Raw genomic sequence first — 21439 nt, forward strand, 5'->3', positions numbered from 1 at the left:
AGGAATAAAGACGCAGATGTAGAGAATGGACTTGAGGACACGGGGAGGGGGAAGGGTAAGCTGGGACGAAGTGAGAGAGTGGCATGGACATATATACACTACCAAATATAAAATAGATAGCTAGTGGGAAGCAGCTGCATAGCACAGGGAGATCAGCTCGGTGCTTTGTGACCACCTAGAGAGGTGGGTTAGGAAGGTGGGAGGGAGATGCAAGAGGGAGGGGATATGGGGATATATGTATACATATAGCCGATTGACTGTTATACAGCAGAAACTAACACAACATTGTAAAGCAATTATACTCTAATAAAGATGTAAAAAAAAAAAATTTCCCCATTCCCATAGAAATTTCCAAGTAATGTTCTCTTCTTTGCTGATGACAGTCCGTGGCTCAGTCGTCAGCCAACTGATGAGAACATGGCCAAACTAGTGTTGTGTAATCTCCCCAAAACTGATATTGCTGTTGTTTCTTTTCTTCCTCATTAGGACTTTTTCTAAAAAGATCCATGCTGGTACTTTGCAGGATGAAGTGAAGAATAGGAATTTTCCGTGGAAACACACCAGTGTTTCGAGCCAAGGGAATGCTCATGTAGGGCTCATCAGGAATTAGAATGACTAATGTGAATCTCTTTGTGTGCTGACAGGATATTATCCATAAACTAGGTGACATCAGCTCTACTGGCAGGAAGGCATATCGCTGGTCATGGAGAACTGTCAATAGATAGATAGATACATAGATAGGTAATAAATGATAGATAATATTAACACAAGTTCCATATCCATGTGTTTTCCATCAAAAGTTACCAAAATAGGGCTTCCCTGGTGGCGCAGTGGTTGAGAGTCCGCCTGCCGATGCAGGGGACACGGGTTCGTGCCCCAGTCCGGGAAGATCCCACATGCTGTGAAGCGGCTGGTCCCGTGAGCCATGGCCACTGAGCCTGCGCATCCGGAGCCTGTGCTCCGCAACGGGAGAGGCCACAACAGTGAGAGGCCCGCGTACCGCAAAAAAAAAAAAAAAAAAGTTACCAAAATACCACAATATGGTGTTTGTCTATATTCTTGTGTACTAGGCATTTAAAGTTGTACATGTTCCTGAGGGAATGATTGATTTGGTTTTCCATTCTTGAAAATGACACATCCCTTTACTTTAAAAGCAGATTGTGTGTATTCAAAAGCAGCTACGTTAGAAATATGTTAGTTCCACAGCACAAAGGCTAGAAATTCATAGCTTTTACTAAAGTGGATTCTCACATCAAGAAGGGATACATGTATATGTATGGCCGAGTCTGCTGTGCACCTGAAACTATCACAACATTGTTAACTGGCTATACTCCAATATAAGATAAAAAGTTTTTAAAAAATGACTCATATTTAAACTCACCGCTAAAATGTTTCTTCTAAGTGAAGTGATATTTAAGCTATAATTTCTAACTGAGGAAGACAACTGTTCCCTGATGAGACATTTAGGGATTCTGTTTTACATTCTGTGTTCACGTTTTGAAAATTTACATTTGGGTAAATTTCGGAATGTCAAGCCGACTGCCCAACATCACCAAGACCTCATAATGATAGAGCGAGGTGAAATTAAAATGATGTTGTGTCCTATTGCGTAAACACATTAGAAGCCCTCCGAAATATGAATTTAGTGGAAAGAGCTAGTTTATTCTAATGGGTGAAAAATCTTCATTCGTGTGTGTATGTGTGTGTGCATAATTTATTTAAGTGCTATTTGGAGCTATTCCAAAGTGAAAAATAACATACATTTACTGCCCCGGCAGTTTTATTTACGTTTTAAGGCGTAAAATTAAATATACAAACTGGAGCTAGGTAGCATTGAATTTGTCATAATCTGACAAGCCCTAACAGGGCTCGCAAAAACTGATATAGACCTTAACTCACCTTACTTCCCATGGCCTGGTTCCGTTCCACAGCATTGAGGTTACTTAAACTTGACTTTGGAAATTTTGCAGTTATGGTTATTAGGTATGCAAATTGTATCTATTGCTTTTCTCCCCGACCCAGCAAGTTCCGTCATCATTTCATGGCTGGCAAATGCTTCATAAGCCTCATGCTTTTCTGAGGAGGCTTCTAGATAATAGGTAAATTACATTGTTAAACATAGGCTGAATTTTTATCACAGTGGCACTATAAACATTTGTCATCACGTAGGGAACATTTTTCCTTCAGGCTCTGTTTTGCAATTCGTAATTGTTTACTGTCTTTTTCTTTCTCAGTGGTACAAGATGGACAGAGATAGTTTTAGAGCATACACATTTTAATCAACATTCACACTGAATTGGAAGACCCAAAGGTTTTCTCTTTGCATGCACAAAAATTCGTCTCTGCCAGGCCACCATTAAGCAACAGCTGAAATAAAAGTTGACTTCTCAAGAGAAAGTGTTAAAATATCATTATGGTCATGCACATCAAACTAATTTTGGTATCTGTAATTCAAGGATAATATTATTTAAATATTTTTATATATAACTACATGGCTAAATTAAGTGTCTTGTTAGTGATAAAAAATTGTCTCTAACTCTTTAATTCCTTTAAAACTGCAAATATGGTAGTAGGAATTTAATCTGCTAAAGGTACTTTTATCTCTGTTTTCAAACAGCTTTATTGAGATACAATTTACATAGCATAAAGTTTACTCATTTAAAGTGTAAATGTCAATGGTATTTAGTATATTTACCGACAGTGTTGGGCAACCATTATTGTTTCTGTAAGCTAATTTTAGAACATTTTCATAACACAAAAAGAAAATGTGGATTCCACATATATGCATTAATATACGATACTTGTTTGTCTCTTTCTGACTTACTTCACTCTGTATGACAGACTCTAGGTCCATCCACATCTCTACAAATGACCCAATTTGGGCAGGAATAGAAAGGCAGATGGAGAGAATGGACATGTGGACACGGTGGGCAAGGGGAGTGTAGGATGAATTGGGAGATTAGGTTTGACATAAATACACTACCATGTGTAAAATAGGTAGCCAGTGGGAACCTGCTGTGTAGCACAGGGAGCTCAGCTTGGTGCTCTGTGATGGCCTAGTTGGGTGGGATGTCAGGGGAGGGATTCCAAGAGGGAGGGGATGTGTGTATGCATATGGCTGATTCACTTTGCTGTGCTGCAGAAACTAACACAACACTGTAAAGCAATTATACTCAAAAAAAAAAAAAAAGAAAAAGAAATAAATAATAATCTTTAAAAAAAAAAATGTGTACCTATTAGCAGTCACTCTCCATCCTTCACCACTGCTTCTCCCACTCTCTCACCCCAGCCTCTGACAACCATTAACCTACTTTCTGTCTCTACGGTTTTGCCTATTTGGGGCATTATATATATAAATGGAATCATACAATACAAGGTCTTCTGTCGTGTAGCATAATGTTGTTTCAGAGTTCATCCACGATGCAGCATGCATCAGAATTTCATTGCTTTTAATTGATGAACAACATTTCTTTGTATGGATATACTATGTTTAGTGTATCCATCCATCAATTGATGGACATTTGGATTGCTTCCAGGTTTTGCCTATTGTGAATGATGCTTCTGTCAATATAAACATTTATATACAAACTTTTATGTGGTATATATTTTCATTTCTCTTGAGTATATAACCAGGAATAGAATTGCTGATTCATATGGTAGTTCTGTGTTTCCAAAGTGGCTGTCATTGTACATTCCTATCAGCTATAATGTATTTAAGGATTCCAGTTTCTCCACATCCGTATCACTTGTTATTGTCTGTCTTTTTTATTATAGTCATCCTACAGGTGTGAGTGATACCTCATTTTGATTTGAGTTCATTAGTTAGTGATTAATGATGTTGAACATCTTTTCATGAACTTGTTAGCCATTTGCATGTCTTCTTTGGAGAAACATCTATTCAAGTCCCTTGCCAATTTTTTTTGCCAAATTTTTAATTGAGTTGTTTGTCTTCTTCTTACTGAGTTATAAGAGTTCTGTATATATATATATATTTTTTTCTGGATACAGATATATGATTTGCAAATATTTTCTCCCATTTGTAGGTTGTCTTTTCACTTTCTTGATGATGTCCTTTGATAAACAAAAGCATCATTTTAATGAATTCCAGTTTACTGGTTTTTTTGGTGTCATATCTGAGAGTCTGTTGCCAAATCCACGGTCATGAAGATTTATCCCATGTGTTTTCTTCCAAGAGTTTATAGATTTTTGCTCATATTTAGGCCACGGGATCCATTTTGAGAAATTTCTGTGCATGGTATGAGGTTAAGGTCCAACCTCATTGTTTTGTATCAGGATATCCAGTTGTCCCAATTTGTTGAAGAGACTGTTCTTGCCCCGTTGAATGATTTTCCCACCCTTGTGAAAATCAATTGGCCCTGAATATAAGTGTTTATTTCTGGTCTTTCAACACGATTTCACTGATCTATAGGTCTATCCTTATGCCAGTATCAAGATGTTGTCTTTATTATTATTTATTATTGTGAAGAAAACACAGAAAACACACGAGATCTACCCTCTTAAATTTTTAAATGTTCAATACAGCATTGTTAACTGCATGCCATTGTTATACAGCAGATCTCTAGAACTTTTTCATCTTGCATGATTGAAACGCTATATCCATTGAACGACAACCCCTCATTTCCGTCTCCCCAGCAGAACCCCCATGACTACTGTTCTGCTTTCTGCTGCTATGACTTTGACTATTTTAGATACCTCACATAAGTGCAATCAAGTAGTACTTGTCCTTCTGTGACGGGCTTACTTCACACAGCATAATGTTCTCAAGGATCATCAGTGTTGTTGCATACTGCAGGATTTCCTTCTCTTTTTTCAGGCTGAGTAATATTCCATTGCGTGTATACACTGCATTTTCTTTATTTATTCATCAGTCCATGGACATTTAGGTTGTTTCCACCTCTTGGTTACGGTAATAATGCTGCGATAAACATGGAGTGCAAATACCTCTTCCAGAACCTGTTTTCAATTCTTTTGAGTAAATACCCAGGAGTGGGGTTGCTGAAGAGTACCACGATGTTTTGATTACTTTAACTCTGTAGTAAGTTGTGGTAAGTTTTGAAATCAGGAAGTGTAAGTGCTACAAATCTGTTCCTTCTTTTTCAAGATTATTTTGGCTATGTGGGTCGCTTGCGTTTCTCTAAGAATCTGAGGATCAGCTTTTCCATTTTTACCAGGAAAAACTGTTGGAATTTTGATAAGGTTTGCAGTGAATCTAAATTACTTTGAGTAGTATTGCTATATTAACAATATTGTCTTCCAGTACATGAACACAGGATATCTTTCCATGTGTTTAGGTCTTCTTTAATTTCTTTCAGCAATGTTTTATAGTTTTCAATGTAAAATGCTATCACTTCCTTGGTTAAATGTATACCTAGGTATTTTATTCTTTGAATAGTGTTGTAAATGGAATTTTCTCGATTTCCTTTTTAGATTGTTCATTGCTAGTGTATACAAACTCAGTGGATGTTCCTGTGTTGATCTTGTACCCTATAACTTTGCTGAATTCATTTATTAGCTCTAGTAGTTTCTTGTGAGTTATTTGGGATTTCCTGTATGTATGATCATGTCACCTGTGAATAAAGATAGTTTTAATTCTTCCTTTTCAATTTGGATAACTTTTACTTCTTTGTCTGCCTAGTGACTCTAGCTAGAATTTTTAATACAATCTTGAACAGCAGAGGTGAAAGCAGGCCTCCTTGTCTTATTCCTCATCTTAGGGAGAAATCTTTCAATCTTTCACCATCAAGTATGATGTCAAATGTGGATTTTCATAAATTCCCTTTATCACATTTAGGAAGTTTCCTTCTGTTCCTAGTTTTCTGTAAGTATGTATCATGAAAGAGTGGTGAATTTTGTCAAAGGCTTCTTCTGCATCAGTTGAGATAATTGTGTGTGAGTTTTCTTTTATTCTATGAATATGGTGTATTATATTGATTGATTCTCTTATGATAACTTCCCTTGCATTACTGGGATAAATTCCACTTGGTCATGGTTTATAATCGTTTTAACATGGATTCAGTTTGCTGGTATTTTGTTGAGAATTTTTAATTTACATTTAAAAGGGGTATTGGTCTATACTTTTCTTTCCTTATTATGTCTTTGTCAGGCTTTGGTATCAGGTAATGCTAGTCTCTTAGAATGAGTTAGGAAATATTCCCTCACCTTCTATTTTTGGGAAGAGTTTAAGAAGAATTTTTACTAATTTTTCCTTAATTTTTGGTAGAATCCACCAGTGAAGGCATCTGTTTCAGGGTTTTTCTTTGTTGGGAGTCTTTTTTTTTTCTTTCTTTCTTTTTTTTTGCTGTACGCGGGCCTCTCACTGTTGTGGCCTCTCCCATTGCGGAGCACAGGCTCCGGACGCGCAGGTTCAGCGGCCATGGCTCACGGGCCCAGCCGCTCCGCGGCATGTGGGATCTTCCCAGACCGGGGCACGAACTTGTGTCCCCTGCATCGGCAGGCGGACTCTCAACCACTGCACCACCAGGGAAGCCCTGTTGGGAGTCTTTTGATTACCAATTCAATCTCTTTACTTGTTTTAGGTCTAGTCATATTTCTTGTTTTCTTGATTCAGTCTTTGTAGGTTGTGTATTTCTAGGAGTTTGTCCATTTCATCAAGGTTATTTAATTTGTTGGTGTATGAATTAGTTTCCTAGGGCTACCATAACATAGTACCACAAATTTTAGTGATTTAAAACAACAGAATTTTATTCTCCCACAGTTCAGTAAGCTAGAAATTTGAGGCTAAGGTGTCAGCAGAATTGATTCTTTCTAGAGGCTCAGAGGGAGAGACTATCCCATGCCTCTCTCCCCACTTCTGGGAGAAGAAAGATCTCTAATCAATAACCTAACGTACAGGCTCTTTGGTGAGGCTACTGGTGGACTCTGGGAGGGCTCATGCCAAGGAGTACTTCCCAGAACTTTTGCTGCCAGTGTCCTGTGGTGAGCCACAGCCACCCCCTGCCTCTGCAGGAGACCATCCAACACTAGCAGGTCCTGGAAGCTCACAGATGAGTTCTGCCTGCCTTTAAAAAAGACAGATAAACCCTCTTATCTATAAGTTGTTCCAGAAAAGAGAAAGTGGAAGAACACAGAGGGCAGAGAGCAGAAGCAAGAAGAACTACAATCCTGCAGCCTGTGGAACTAAAACCACATTTACAGGAAGATAAACGAGATGAAAAGGCAGAGGGCTATGTACCAGATGAAGGAACAAGATAAGACCCCAGAAAAACAACTAAATGAAGTGGAGATAGGCAAGCTTCCATAAAAAGAATTCAGAATAATGATAGTGAAGATGATCCAGGACCCAGAAAAAGAATGGAGGCAAAGATCGAGAAGGTGCAAGAAATATTTAACAAAGACCTAGAAGAGTTAAAGAACAAACAAACAGAGATGAACAATATAATAACTGAAATGAAAATACACTAGAAGGAATCAACAGCAGAATAACTGAGGCAGAAGAACGGATAAGTGACCTGAAAGACAGAATGGTGGAATTCACTGCTGCAGAACAGAATAAAGAAAAAAGAATGAAAAGAAATGAAGACAGCCTAAGAGACCTCTGGGACAACATTAAATGCAACAACATTCGCATTATAGGGGTCCCAGAAGGAGAAGAGAGAGAGAAAGGACCCGAGAAAATATTTGAGGAGATTATAGTTGAAAACTTCCTTAACATGGAAAGGAAATAGCCACCCAATTCCAGGAGGCGCAGAGAGTCCCATACAGGATAAACCCAAGGAGAAACATGCCAACACACATAGTAATCATACTGGCAAAAATTAAAGACAAAGAAAAATTATTGAAAGCAACAAGGGAAAAATGACAAATAACATACAAGGGGACTCCCATAAGGTTACCAGATGATTTCTTGGCAGAAACTCTACAAGCCAGAAAGGAGTAGCATGATATATCTAAAGTGATGAAAGGGAAGAACCTACAACCAAGATTACTCTACCGAGCAAGGATCTCATTCAGACTCGATGGAGAAATCAAAAGCTTTACAGACAGGCAAAAACTAAGAGAATTCAGCACCACCAAACCAGCTCTACAACAAATGCTAAAGGAACTTCTCTAAGTGGGAAACACAAGAGTAGAAAAGGACCCACAAAAACAAACCCAAAACAATTAAGAAAATGGTAATAGTAACATATATATTGATAATTACCTTAAATGTGAATGCATTAAACGCTCCAGCCGAAAGACACAGGCTCGCTGAATGGATACAGAAACAAGACCCATATATATGCCGTCTACAGGAGACCCACTTCAAACCTAGGGACACATACAGACTGAAAGTGAGGGGATGGAAAAAGATATTCCATACAAATGGAAATCAAAAGAAAGCTGGAGTAGCAATACTCATACCAGATAAAATAGACTTTAAAATAAAGAATGTTACAAGAGACAAGGAAGGACACTCCATAATGATCAAGGGATCAATCCAAGAAGAAGATATAACAATTATAAATATATATGCATCCAACATAGGAGCACCTTGATACATAAGGCAACTGCTAACAACTATAAAAGAGGAAATCAACAGTAACACAATAATAGTGGGGGACTTTAACACCTCACTAACACCAATGAACAGATCATCCAAACAGAAAATTAATAAGGAAACACAAGCTTTAAATGACACAATAGACCAGATAGATTTAATTGATATTTATAGGACATTCCATCCAAAAACAGCAGATTACACTTCCTTCTCAAGTGCGCACAGAACATTCTCCAGGATAGATCACACCTTGGGTCACAAATCAAGCCTCAGTAAATTTAAGAAAATTGAAATCGTATCAAACAGCTTTTCTGACCACAACGCTCTGAGATTAGAAATCAGTTACAGGCGAAAAAAAAGTAAAAAACACAAACACATGGAGGCTAAACAATACGTTACTAAATAACCAAGAGATCACTGAAGAAATCAAAGAGGAAATCAAAAAAAACCTAGAGACAAATGACAATGACGATCCAAAACCTATGGGATGCAGCAAAAGCAGTTCTAAGAGGGAAGTTTATAGCAATACAGTCCTACCTCAAGAAACAACAAACATCTCAAATAAACAATCTAACCTTACACCTAAAGGAACTAGAGACAGAAAAACAAACAAAACCCAAAGTTAGTATAAGGAAAGAAATCATAAAGATCAGAACAGAAATAAATGAAATAGAAACAAAGAAAACAATAGCAAAGATCAATAAAACTAAAAGTGGGTTTTTTGAGAAGATAAACAAAATTGATAAACCATTAACCAGACTCATCAAGAAAAAGAGGGAGAGTACTCAAATCAATAAAATTAGAAATGAAAACTGAGAAGTTACAACAGACACTGCAGAAATACAAAGCATCCTAAGAGACTACTACAGGCAACTCCATGCCAATAAAATGGACAACCTGGAAGAAATGGACAAATTCTTAGAAAGGTATAACCTTCCAAGACTGAACCAGGAAGAAATACCAAATATAAACAGACCAATCATAAGCACTGAAAATGAAACTGTGATTAAAAATCTTACAACAAACAGAAGTCCAGGACCAGATGGCTTCACAGGTGAATTCTATCAAACATTTAGAGAAGAGCTAACACCCATCCTTCTCAAACTCTTCCAAAAAAATGCAGAGGGAGGAACACTCCCAACTCATTCTATGAGGCCACCATCACCCTGATACCAAAACCAGACAAAGATACTACAAAAAACGAAAATTACAGACCAATATCACTGATGAATATAGATGCAAAAATCCTCAAGAAAATAGTAGCAAACAGAATCCAACAACACATTAAAAGCATCATACACCACGATCAAGTGGGCTTTATCCCAGGGATGCAAGGATTCTTCAATATATGCAAATCAATCAATGTGATACACCGTATTAACAAATTGAAGCAGAAAAACCATATGGTCATCTCAATAGATGCAGAAAAAGCTTTTGACAAAATTCAACACCCATTTATGATAAAAATTCTCCAGAAAGTGGGCACAGAGGGAACCTACCTCAACATAATAAAGGCCATATATGACAAACCCACAACAAACATCATTCTCAGTGGTGAAAAACTGAATGCATTTCCTCTAAGATCAGGAACAAGACAAGGATGTCCACTCTCACCACTATTATTCAACATAGTTTTGGAAGTCCTAGCCACGGTAATCAGAGAAGAAAAAGAAATAAAAGGAATACAAATTGAAAAAGAAGAAGTAAAACTGTCACTATTTGCAGATGATAGGATACTATACATAGAAAATCCTAAAGATGCTACCAGAAAACTACTAGAGCTAATCAATGAATTTGGTAAAGTTGCAGGATACAAAATTAATGCACAGAAATCTCTGGCATTCCTATACACTAATGATGAAAAATCTGAAAGAGAAATTAAGGAAATACTCCCATTTACCATTGCAACAAAAATAATAAAATGCCTAGGAATAAACCTACCTAGGGAGAAAAAAGACCTGTATGCAGAAAACTATAAGACACTGATGAAAGAAATTAAAGATGATACAAACAGATGGAGAGATATACCATGTTTTTGGATTAGAAGAATCAATATTGTGAAAATGACTATACTACCCAAATCAATCTACAGATTCAATGCAATCCCTATCAAATTACCAATGGCAGTTTTTACGGAACTAGAACAAAAAAATCTTAAAATCTGTATGGAGACAAAAAAGACCCTGAATAGCCGAAGTGGTCTCTAGGGAAAAAAACAGAGCTGGAGGAATCAGACTCCCTGACTTCAGACTACACTACAAACTACAGTAATCAGGACAATATGGTACTGGCACAAAAACAGAAATATAAATCAACGGAACAGGATAGAGAGCCCAGAGATAAACCCACGCACCTATGGTCAACTAATCTATGACAAAGGAGGCCAGGATATACAATGGATAAAAGGCAGTCTCTTCAATAAATGGTGCTGGGAAAACTGGACAGCTACATGTAAAAGAATGAAATTAGAGCACTCCCTAACACCATACACAAAAATAAAGTCAAAATGGATTAGAGACCTAAATGTAAGACTGGACACTATAAAACTCTTAGAGGAAAACATAGGAAGAACACTCTTTGACATAAATCACAGCAAGATCTTTTCTGATCCACCTGCTAGAATAATGGAAATAATAACAAAAATAAACAAATGGAACCTAATGAAACTTCAAAGCTTTTGCACAGCAAACTAAACTACAAACAAGACAAAAAGACAACCCTCAGATTGGGAGAAAATATTTGCAAATGAATCAGTGGACAAGGGATTAATCTCCAAAATATATAAACAGCTCATGCAGCTCAATATTAATAAAACAAACAACCCAATCCAAAAATGGCCAGAAGACCTAAATAGACACTTTTCCAAAGAAGACATACAGATGGCCAAGAAGCACATGAAAAGCTGCTCAACATCACTAATTATTAGAGAGATGCAAATCAAAACTACAATGAGATACCATCTCACACCAATTAGAATGGGCATCATCAGAAAATCTACAAACCACAAATGCTGGAGAGGGTGTGGAGAAAAGGGAACCCTCTTGCACTGTTGGTAGCAATGTAAATTGATACAGCCACTATGGAGAACAGTATGGAGGTTCCTTAGAAAACTAAAAATAGAATTGCCATATGATCCAGCAATCCCACTACTGGGCATATACCCAGAGAAAACCATAATTCAAAAAGACACATGCACCCCAATGTTCATTGCAGCTCTATTTGCAATAGCCAGGACATGGAAGCAACCTAAATGCCCATTGACAGATGAATGGTTAAAGAAGATGTGGTACATATATACAGTGGAATATTACTCTGCCATAAAAAGGAACAAAATTCGGTCATTTGTAGAGACGTGGATGGATCTAGAGACTGTCATACAGATTGAAGTAAGTCAGAAAGAGAAAAACAAATATTGTATATTAATGCATAAACGTGGAACCTAGAAAAATGGTACAGGTGAAGCAGTTTGCAGGGCAGAAATTGAGACACAGATGTAGAGAACAAACGTATGGACACTAAGGGAGGAAAATGGTTGGGATGGGGGTGGTGGTGGTGTGATGAATTGGGAGATTGGGATTGACATGTATACACTAATACGTATAAAATGGACAACTAATGAGAACCTGCTGTAGAAAATACATAAATAAATAATAAAAGAAAAGAAAAGAAAAGAATAACCTAATGTTATACCTTAAGGAACTAGGAAAAAAAAAGAGTAAACTGAAACCAACATTTTGTTTATCTCCACTCTAATCTTTATTATTTCCTTCCTTTTGCTAACTTTGGTTTTAGTCTGCTCTTATTTTTCTAGTTCCTTAAGTTATCACATTAGGTTATTAATTTGAGATATTCTCTTTTAATGTAGGCATTTGTGGCTATAATTTTTTGCATGTTGTGTTTTCATTTCTATTTAGCTAATTATTTTCTAATTTCCCTAGTGATTTCTTCTTTAACCTCTTGGTTGTATAGGTGTGTGTGGCTTAATTTCCACATATTCGTGAATTTTCCAGTTTTCCTTCTTACGTTGATTTCCAGCTTTATTCTGCTGTGATCAGAGGGGATACTTTATATGACTGCAGTCTTTTTAAATTTCCTGAGCCTTGAGATTTAGCAATGCGCTTTAAATGATGTTTAGCCATCTCATTAGTTTATTATTAAGCACCCTCCTAGTTGCTGTTTGTTTTTTTTAATTAGACTCCAGAGTTCCAATAAAGTTGATCCTGTCAGGTTTTACTAGTTTCATGGTTACTTCAGTGAAAGGACTGATTTTTGAAGTTTCCTACTCCACCATTTCTGTGATGTCACCCATCTCCCATGCTTATCTTGCAGACATCTGTTACTTGACTTTCTTCAGAAGCCATCCCTGTCTTTATCCTTACCTCCCAATTTTGAGCCAAATGCCCTTTTTTGGGGCTCCCTTTACACTGCACTTCCCGAAGACAAATAATTTTTTCCCTGAATTGATTTGGAAGTGAATGTATTCTGAACATCCCAACACTGGTAGAAGGTCTCCTTATTCATCCCCATAAATGTTGGATTAATGCAAGTTGCATGAGTGAATAAAGAAGAAACAGATTTACGTTCTCATGAACTTACTACAAAGCCAATTTATAGGTTGCTAATTGTTAAAGGATTATAATTAAAAAGTACTTAACAGGAAAGCTACTTTTAATGTAATTTAATCATTCTTGAGGACTTCAGAAGACACTTCAGAATCTCATGATACATTAGGTTGATGAGTAGAAACATCTTATCATTTAATATGACTACAGATTAGAAACTGTGGAGGATGGCATCTACTGTTGCTGAAAAGCACATTTTGAATTTATTCTAGTTAAATAAGTCATCTACATTAACTTGTTTGTCTTTGGAGACACATCTGTCTTCTGACAGATACGTTTATTTGATTATTTTGACTATATGATTTCCATAGAAACAAGCACTTGCTAGGTATTTGTTCATTGTATATAAGTAAAGATTTATAACTTTCCCATGGTTTTTTGCTTTTTAAAACTACTTGAAGCGACAATCTTATTTTACATTGGCTACTATTAGGAATTGTTAATGTGAGCACCAAAGCATGAAATGTTGGTCCAGGTACAGAAATCTTAAATATATTAAAGACCTGAAATGAATTGCTATTATATGGCTAAGGATACGCTATGCCTCAAATTGCATTTCGAAAACATAAGAATTACTTGCTATAACATCCTGACACACATGGTTAGCCAGGTAGATAAGTCTTAGTCCTACCTCCCAATACAGATTTATTAAGGACTCTTTTTGTATTCCTTGCCATGTTTCAATGCATCTTGCTTTTTTTACCTTTTAAAAAAGAAACACAAACAACAAAAAACCCACAAACTAAGAGCTCAATTATTTTTATGTTATTTAATTTATTTTTCTGTTAATTTTACAAGGAACTCTTGTTATAAATTGTATTGTTGCTCCTCAAGTTTTATTATTATTCCTCGAAACTAGTCAACTATAAGTCATTCATTATACAGACACAGCATCAAAAGAAGTTAACAGAAGGACTAAACCCATGATGCAAAGATTTCATATTGAAATATTACTTGGTTGACTCACAAACTTCTGTCTATCTTTCCCGGAGTGGGATAATGGAGTAAGAACCATTGACTATTTTCTTTTTTCCCTCTAATATTGTAAATTCTTGACAAAGTATTATTAGTGGTGAAGGACAACATGTAAAAGTTATGTGAAAACACAAATAAGTACAAAAAGGAATGTTGTCATCATCTTTTTTTTCTTCACTTAAAAACGTTGTTTTATTTGTGCCAAGTAGGCCCCACTTTCATAAACATTATAATTTACTCTTTTACCTAAGTTTATTTCCCAGTCTACATTGAATATCTAGGAAGCTACAGCTACATTTTTCAAAAATATCAAAAATCCACATTACCAACTAAAAAAACTCAACATTTGGTTTCTGTAGCTGTATTGTAGTCTTTATTGTTGCTAAATGAGCACAGTTTTCTTCAGTAGGAAATTTTTTCTAATAGTTCACAAAGTTTACAAATTCGTGGCATTGTATTTTTGAGATCTTATTCTATCCTAAATTTTAAATAAGAGTTTACAATATTTATTTATTTATTTACTTGGCTGCATTGGGTCCTAGTTGTGGCATGTGGGATCTTTTGTTGCAGCGCATGGGCTTCTCTAGTTGCGGCGTGTGGGCTTCTCTCTAGTTGTGGCATGGTCTCTAGAGCACACGGGCTCAGTGGTTGCACCACACGGGCTCTCTAGTTGTGGCACGTGGGCTCCAGAGTATGTGGGCTCAGTAGTTGTGGCATGCAGGCTCCAGAGCATGTGGGGTCAGTAGTTGTGGCACACAGGCTCCCTAGTTGTAGTGCTCCGGCTCCAGAGCATGTGGGCTCACTAGTCGCAGTGCGCAGGCTTAGTTGCCCCACGGCATGTGGGATCTTAGTTCCCTGACCAGAGATCTAACCCATGTCCCCTGCATTGGAAGGCGGATTCTCAACCATTGGACCACCAGAGAAGTCCTTAAATATGAGTTTTTAGAACTCCTTTCTTTACTTTGGTTTTGCTAAATATATAGTTGTATCTATTGTTTCAGAATTATTGTTGTTGTTGTTTTAATGTTGCATATTTTCTAGAGACCAGCTGGTGAATGGTTTTGTATCTGATGCGTATGAGAGCCTATTGAAATTAAAATCCTAGTATGGAAGTTACTCAGAGGAAACACCACAAATTTAAACATAGATAATACACCCATTAGAATGACTAAAACAAAAAACAGTAATAATACCAAATACTGGCATGGATGTGAGGAAAACTGGGTCTCTCGCGTATTGCTGGTGGAAATGTAGAACATGCCGCACTGATCTAGAAAATAATTTGGCAGTTTTTTACAAACTAAACACACTCACCATCTGATCCATCAATTGTGCTTTCGGGCATTTATCCCAGATAAATGAAAACTTATGTTTGTGCCAAAAAACTGTACATGAATGCTCATAGCGACTTTATTCCTAATAGCAAAGTACTGGAAACAACCCAAGTATCCTTCAGTGAGTGAAGAGCTCAACAAATTTGGTACATCCAAACAATAGAATACTACTCAGCAATAAAAAGGAGTGAATACATGCAACAACTTGAATGGACCTCCAAGGTATTATGCTCAGTTTAAAAAAAATGAAGCTCAATATGTTATCGGGTTGGCCAAAAAGTTCATTTGGGTTTTTCCATAAGATGGTATGGAAAAACCTGAACGAACGTTTTGGCCAGCCCACATACAAAGTATTGATATATGATTCCTAAAATGATAAGATTATAGAGATGACAGATAGGTTAGTGTTTGCCTGGTGATAGGGACAGGGGGTGGGGTGGAGGAAACACAAGAGAGTTCTTCTGTGGTGATGGAAAAGTTCTGTAAGTCGATTGTGGTGTGGTTACACAAATCTATTCATAGGATTAAATTGCATAGAAGTGTCTACACACACACACACACACACACACACACACACACACAAATGAATGCAGGTTGAAAAAATCATGAAAACTGAATAGGTCTATAAACTCACTGGCAGCAATGTATCAACCTTAATTTCCTCATTTTGATATTGTCCTACAGCTATATGAGATGTTTCCATTGAGGGAAGGTGAGTGAAGGGTACCCAGGACTCCACTGGTTTTGCCGCTTCTTATGAGTCTATATTGATTTCAATATTAAAAGATGTTTTAAGAGTAGCTGTGGCACAATTATTAAACACTATTAAACATTTAAAAATAGAACCAGCCCTTCATACAATTGGCATTTAGAACAACCTTCTTTTCAGAGGCTTACTTCTAAAAGTCTTCAGTTTGAAGTGGTGATTTTTTATTTCAATTCAAGCATGCAGTTGTGTCGAAAAATATGGTCTGTGAACATAAAAGCTTCAACTTTGCTCCTCCGCTCGGTTTTCTTCTTCTTAAAATGCCCTTTATTTGACCAAGAAGGATATCATTTCCCAAAGTACCGCGAGAGCCATATTTAACTTGAACAGCACTGTTCTTTTAGGTTATTAAGGCTGTTCAATTTTCACTATTTGTTGCTACCCTGAGTTGGAGACTCTTCTGAAACGTCAGACTGAGAAAACTGTACTAGTTCCAACACACACACACACACAGACACACACACACACACACACACAGAGCAAAGCTTTGGAATTAGTGCAATCAATAACCTTTGAAAACAGAATTTAAAAGCAACAATTGAATGCTAAGATGTATAAAACTATCTTGTGCCTTTTTTCTTTGAATATCAGCGTGACCAAGGAATCAAGAAACACACTACAGAGTTCAACTGAAAAAGCATTTATTGAGTAACTGTATATCATAATCGTAATACCTTATAATGACATGCATGTTATGCAGAGTGGCACAGGTTATAATGATGATAAAAGAGTCCACACTCTCCAAGAGATCTCCAATCTGCATCCTCCATATCGACAAATACCCTAGGTTTTACACTGGCACATTTAGTGAGAAGAAGCAAAGCATCATGTAATACCAATGGTGAGAAAACAAAAAATCCAACAGAGTCAAAGGAAGAAATAGCTTAGCCGGTTTGGGTGAAAATAGGATAGGTCTCTGGAGAGAGACATCAAGGTCAGGAGAGGAATTGCAAGGCTGTGAAAATCAAAACCCTATGGACAGTGGTTTGTAGGACTACAACCATATACCAAATAATAAAATGTATAAGAATTCGGAATTCCATAGACAGAGTTATCCTCTCTGTTCTCTGAATGGTACGGGATACATGTAGATAAAATAAATTAAAAAAAAAATTCTGCCTAATTGTGGATAAAATTTGGCATTTTCAACAAAATATCCTATAGATATTAGATATCCTATATCTATTAGATAAATAGACATGGTGGCACAGATGTATGCTCAAAAGAAAAATCACCAGACTCCTCTCTTTTGTTCTCATTTTTTCGTTTTTGTTTTGTTGTTGGAAAATATCTTAGAATTAGTGGATACTAATACATTCTTTAAATAGTTTTATAAATAAAGGCTAATTATGGACTTCCCTGGTGGCGCCGTGGTTAAGAATCCGCCTGCTAATGCAGGGGACACAGGTTCGAGCCCTGGTCCGGGAGGATCCCACATGCCGCGGAGCAACTAAGCCTATGCGCCACAACTACTGAGCCTGCGCTCTAGAGCCCGCAAGCCACAACTACTGAGCCCACGTGCCACAACCACTGAAGCCCACGCGCCTAGAGCCTGTGCTCTGCAACAAAGAGAAGCCACCGCAATGAAGAGTAGCCCCCACTCAATGCAACTGGAGAAAGCCCGCGCACAGCAACGAAGACCTAACGCAGGCAAAAATAAATAAATAAGGTTTTTTTAAATTAAAAACAAAAGAAAGGCTAGTTATATTTTACTTTATTTGATTTGGACTACTTAATGTGCTAACTTTTTATTGTTGATCGGGTTAATTCAGTTTTATTAAAGCCAACATTAAATTACCAGGAAAAATAAAAATCAAAAGGTTAATATGTTATTTTGAAATGTATTATAAATAAGGTGGATTAATGGATGGGTGAGAAGGATAGATAGATGTGTGAAAAATCAGTATAAGAAAACGTTAAATGTAGAATCTAGGAGTGGGGATATGGGTGTTCACTATAAAAATCTTTCAATTTGTCTGTATGTTTGAAAATTTTCATAAAATTTTGGAAAGAAAATGCAAAAAAGGAAAAACATCAAAAGGACAGCCAGAGATTTCGGCGCCCAGATAGATAGATAGATAGATAGACAGATAGATTGACAGATTGCTTCATTTCCTGAAATAATAAACTAGGGACTTTGTCAGTATTCTTGACCTCAAACAAATAGACTGCCAAATATTTCTCCAGCAAAGATGGTTTATTCAGGACCAACAGAGAATTGCAATTTAGCAAAGGAAAGAGAGCACTTCTTTAGAGGGAAAAGAAAGTTGGGAGGGCTGTGATAAACAAAGAGTCCATGGCTTTTCATTGGCTGAGTCCTTGCCAGGAAAGGAGTCTTTCTTCTTGCCATTGGGCTCTGCTCTCCTTGCAGGGCTTGAGAGCTCCCCCTTCTGGTCTCCCAACTCTATTTAATTGAGGGTTTCATTCATTAATTTTTTACAGTATACAGCAATTAAGAAAATGTTACAGAAACCAAAGCCTTGCATTAGAAACCTCAAATGTGGTTTCTAGGTAAAGGATAAAATGCTGGAGATTAGCTTTGGGAGTGGAAAGTATCCATTTATATGGAAATACCTTTTCCTGGCCCACCTTTACATTGTGTTATGCTTTGTCAGTATCTGAATGTTCTGGGCATATATTGTCACCTGGGGGCCCAGATCTGTCCGATAAGACTCTCACTCTCCAGGAGATCCAAATGATACAGGTTGGGCTTGCCTTCAGATGGAGAGCACAAGAACAGAAACAGGTAGCTACTTAACTTAAAGATAACATTATATGGAACCAACCAAAAAAATACCTCACTAATGTTTATATCCAGTCATGAAAAAGAGCTTTCTGTATTTTTTTCTGATTTTGGTCCACACCATTTTAAATATTCTTTCCTCTTAAAGTCAAATTGGAATTTTCAGTGAGTCTAAAAAAGACCTGATTGGTTTAGAATTGATTAACCTAGGAGTATTCACTGCTTATCGTATTCAAGGTAAATAGCACTTGATTATCGGTTGATTAGTAGCTCCTCTGAATTACTGCAAGCATTTCTCTTCACATTCAACATTGGATCCATCTTCCAAAGTTCCCAGAACTGCAAAGCTTCAGATTCCTGAAGAGGGTGCCTTGACAGTTCCATTGCTTCTAAGCAGGCCTGGATCTCAGCAATCCCAGACAAGCTGATATTGATCCTTTTTAAAAAGTTATGTACAAAGGAAGTGTTTCTGCAAACCTCCTTCAGAAACAGGGTCAAATAACCAGTTGGAAAATTTTCTAAAGGTGTCACATTAAACTTTAATAATACCTTCATTTTTATGGGGTTTTAACTTTGGAAATTGCTTTCACATGCATTATCTCATTGCATGTTCTATTTCATTGAAACAGTGTCTAGGTTTTAGGGCTAAATTGCAATGACATAGATATCAAAATGTTGACAAGGACAATTCAAGAAAAATGATTACTACTATGCCAAACAGAAGTATTGACAAGGAACTGACTGACTTTAAGATCAAGTACTACAGTGTGTTCAGATTCTGATGGTTCCTTTAGCCTGCTGCCCTACTGCTGGAGCTTTCTCAGAGCCATTTCACCTTTTTTTTTTCAAGGAGGAAATGAGTCACTTCTTTTTGTCTCCTTCCATCCTTCTTATTTCTGATTTTCTTTTTCTTTTCAATCAATCTCCAGGTGAGCCCGACCCCAGGCTGCATCCGTGCACTCATGAAGATGCTGTACTGCCCTTACTGTCGGGGACTCCCCACGGTGAGACCATGCAACAACTACTGCCTCAATGTCATGAAGGGCTGCCTGGCAAATCAGGCTGATCTCGACACCGAGTGGAATCTGTTTATAGGTAAGGAGCGGCTCAGCGGATCCAAGGACAGGGGTGTGGGAACAGCAGGCGTTCGTGGTACCTGATGGGCAGGTCCAAACTGGTGATGACTTGTAGAGACTAGGAGGATTAAAACAAACACAGGTGCGTGCGCGCGCGCGCACACACACACACACACACACACGGGCGCGCGCGCGCACACACAGCGTTTAGCAAATTATAAATATATTGCATTTTTCTTTATTTTTTGTAAACCTGAAAAATAAGACTTCCTGGTCTATTGTGAAGGACAGTCCTGTTAAAGGTTGTACGAACCAGCTGTACTGAATTAGCTGATCTCTCTGATGAAGATAAAAGTAATCTTGTTGAATTTCTGGGAGCTCCTGTGAGTAAGGGACATTTTAGAAAAGAATCTTGTTTTAAGAAAAAGCCCACAGTACTGTCTCTTTCTTATTTGTAGTATCTCAACATAGTCACAGATATTAGTAAACAATTCCTTCCTTAAACATCTATGATGAAAATAACTCAATATTTTTGCTAAAATATGCAGATTTTCTTCCTCAGTCTCTAGAGAAGAATGTTTTCAGCACAGCAGCATGAAACAGCCTTCCTGTCTTTAGAAGGGAGGAAGGAGGGAGGTGGGGAGATACAGGGAAGTTCTGTGAATCGCCACTGTGGTCTGGAGTGGCAGAAACCACTCATGGGTCTGCGCTGCCAAAAGATATTTCCCAAATAGCTATCCAAGGATGAAAGGACGAATTTCATAGGTAGGCTTCTCCCAGGAAAATACACAGACCTTGAAAGAGTAAATGTGTTTTCTCCCCCTCTGTCAAATGGCCTTCAAATAAAAGTACTCTCAATTGCTTTTACTGGGATTGCATAGTGACAAGCAGAGTGCTGCCAGTAACAGTGGCACTCGTCAGCCTCAGGGGGACTAAGTTATTTATGCAAACCTCTAAACCAGAAGGCTTGAGTAAAGTCTTCTGACATCTAAGATTTGGGTAGGAAAGGAAAAAGATGCATCGGAATGCAAAGAAACCTTAGCCCACCGTGCAAAAACGCGCATTCCATTACCTGACACACTATTATGCTTAGGAAGCCCAGAGAAAACTGTTTTGAAGTTTTAGAAAAAAGATTTTAGAGTGGGTAGATCCAAATGGAAGTCATCCAACAAAATCTCAGAAATCATTACAGAGAGAATAAACTGAGGTATTCTTCTCTCTCCCTTCAGTGGGAGGACAAAATCCTTTTGTATGATCTTGGGTTACCTCATTTGAGAAATGAAGGAGTTTTTTAAAAGTTAATCATTAAGGTACCTTTCTAACTCAAAAATGATATGATTCTTTGCTACGATTTTTGTTCTTTGCTGAGATTTTGGAGAGAAGTATGAATATTTTTTAAAAAGTA

At 37.3% G+C, this 21439-nt stretch overlaps 1 protein-coding gene across 6 annotated transcripts in view; it reads left to right on the plus strand.

Annotated features, from left to right (window-relative positions):
* GPC6 (glypican 6) overlaps positions 1 to 21439 on the plus strand; it is a 1079647-nt gene that overhangs the window by 719420 nt on the left and 338788 nt on the right. For all 6 annotated transcript variants that reach the window (XM_079902538.1, XM_079902543.1, XM_079902542.1 and 3 more), the window contains one exon: positions 19888 to 20053. In XM_079902538.1, the coding sequence (XP_079758664.1) occupies positions 19888 to 20053 (166 nt within the window). The remainder of the gene's footprint in view (positions 1 to 19887; positions 20054 to 21439) is intronic.

The sequence above is a fragment of the Stenella coeruleoalba genome, assembly GCF_951394435.1.
Source record: "Stenella coeruleoalba genome assembly, chromosome: 18".
NCBI classification, from domain to species: domain Eukaryota; kingdom Metazoa; phylum Chordata; class Mammalia; order Artiodactyla; family Delphinidae; genus Stenella; species Stenella coeruleoalba.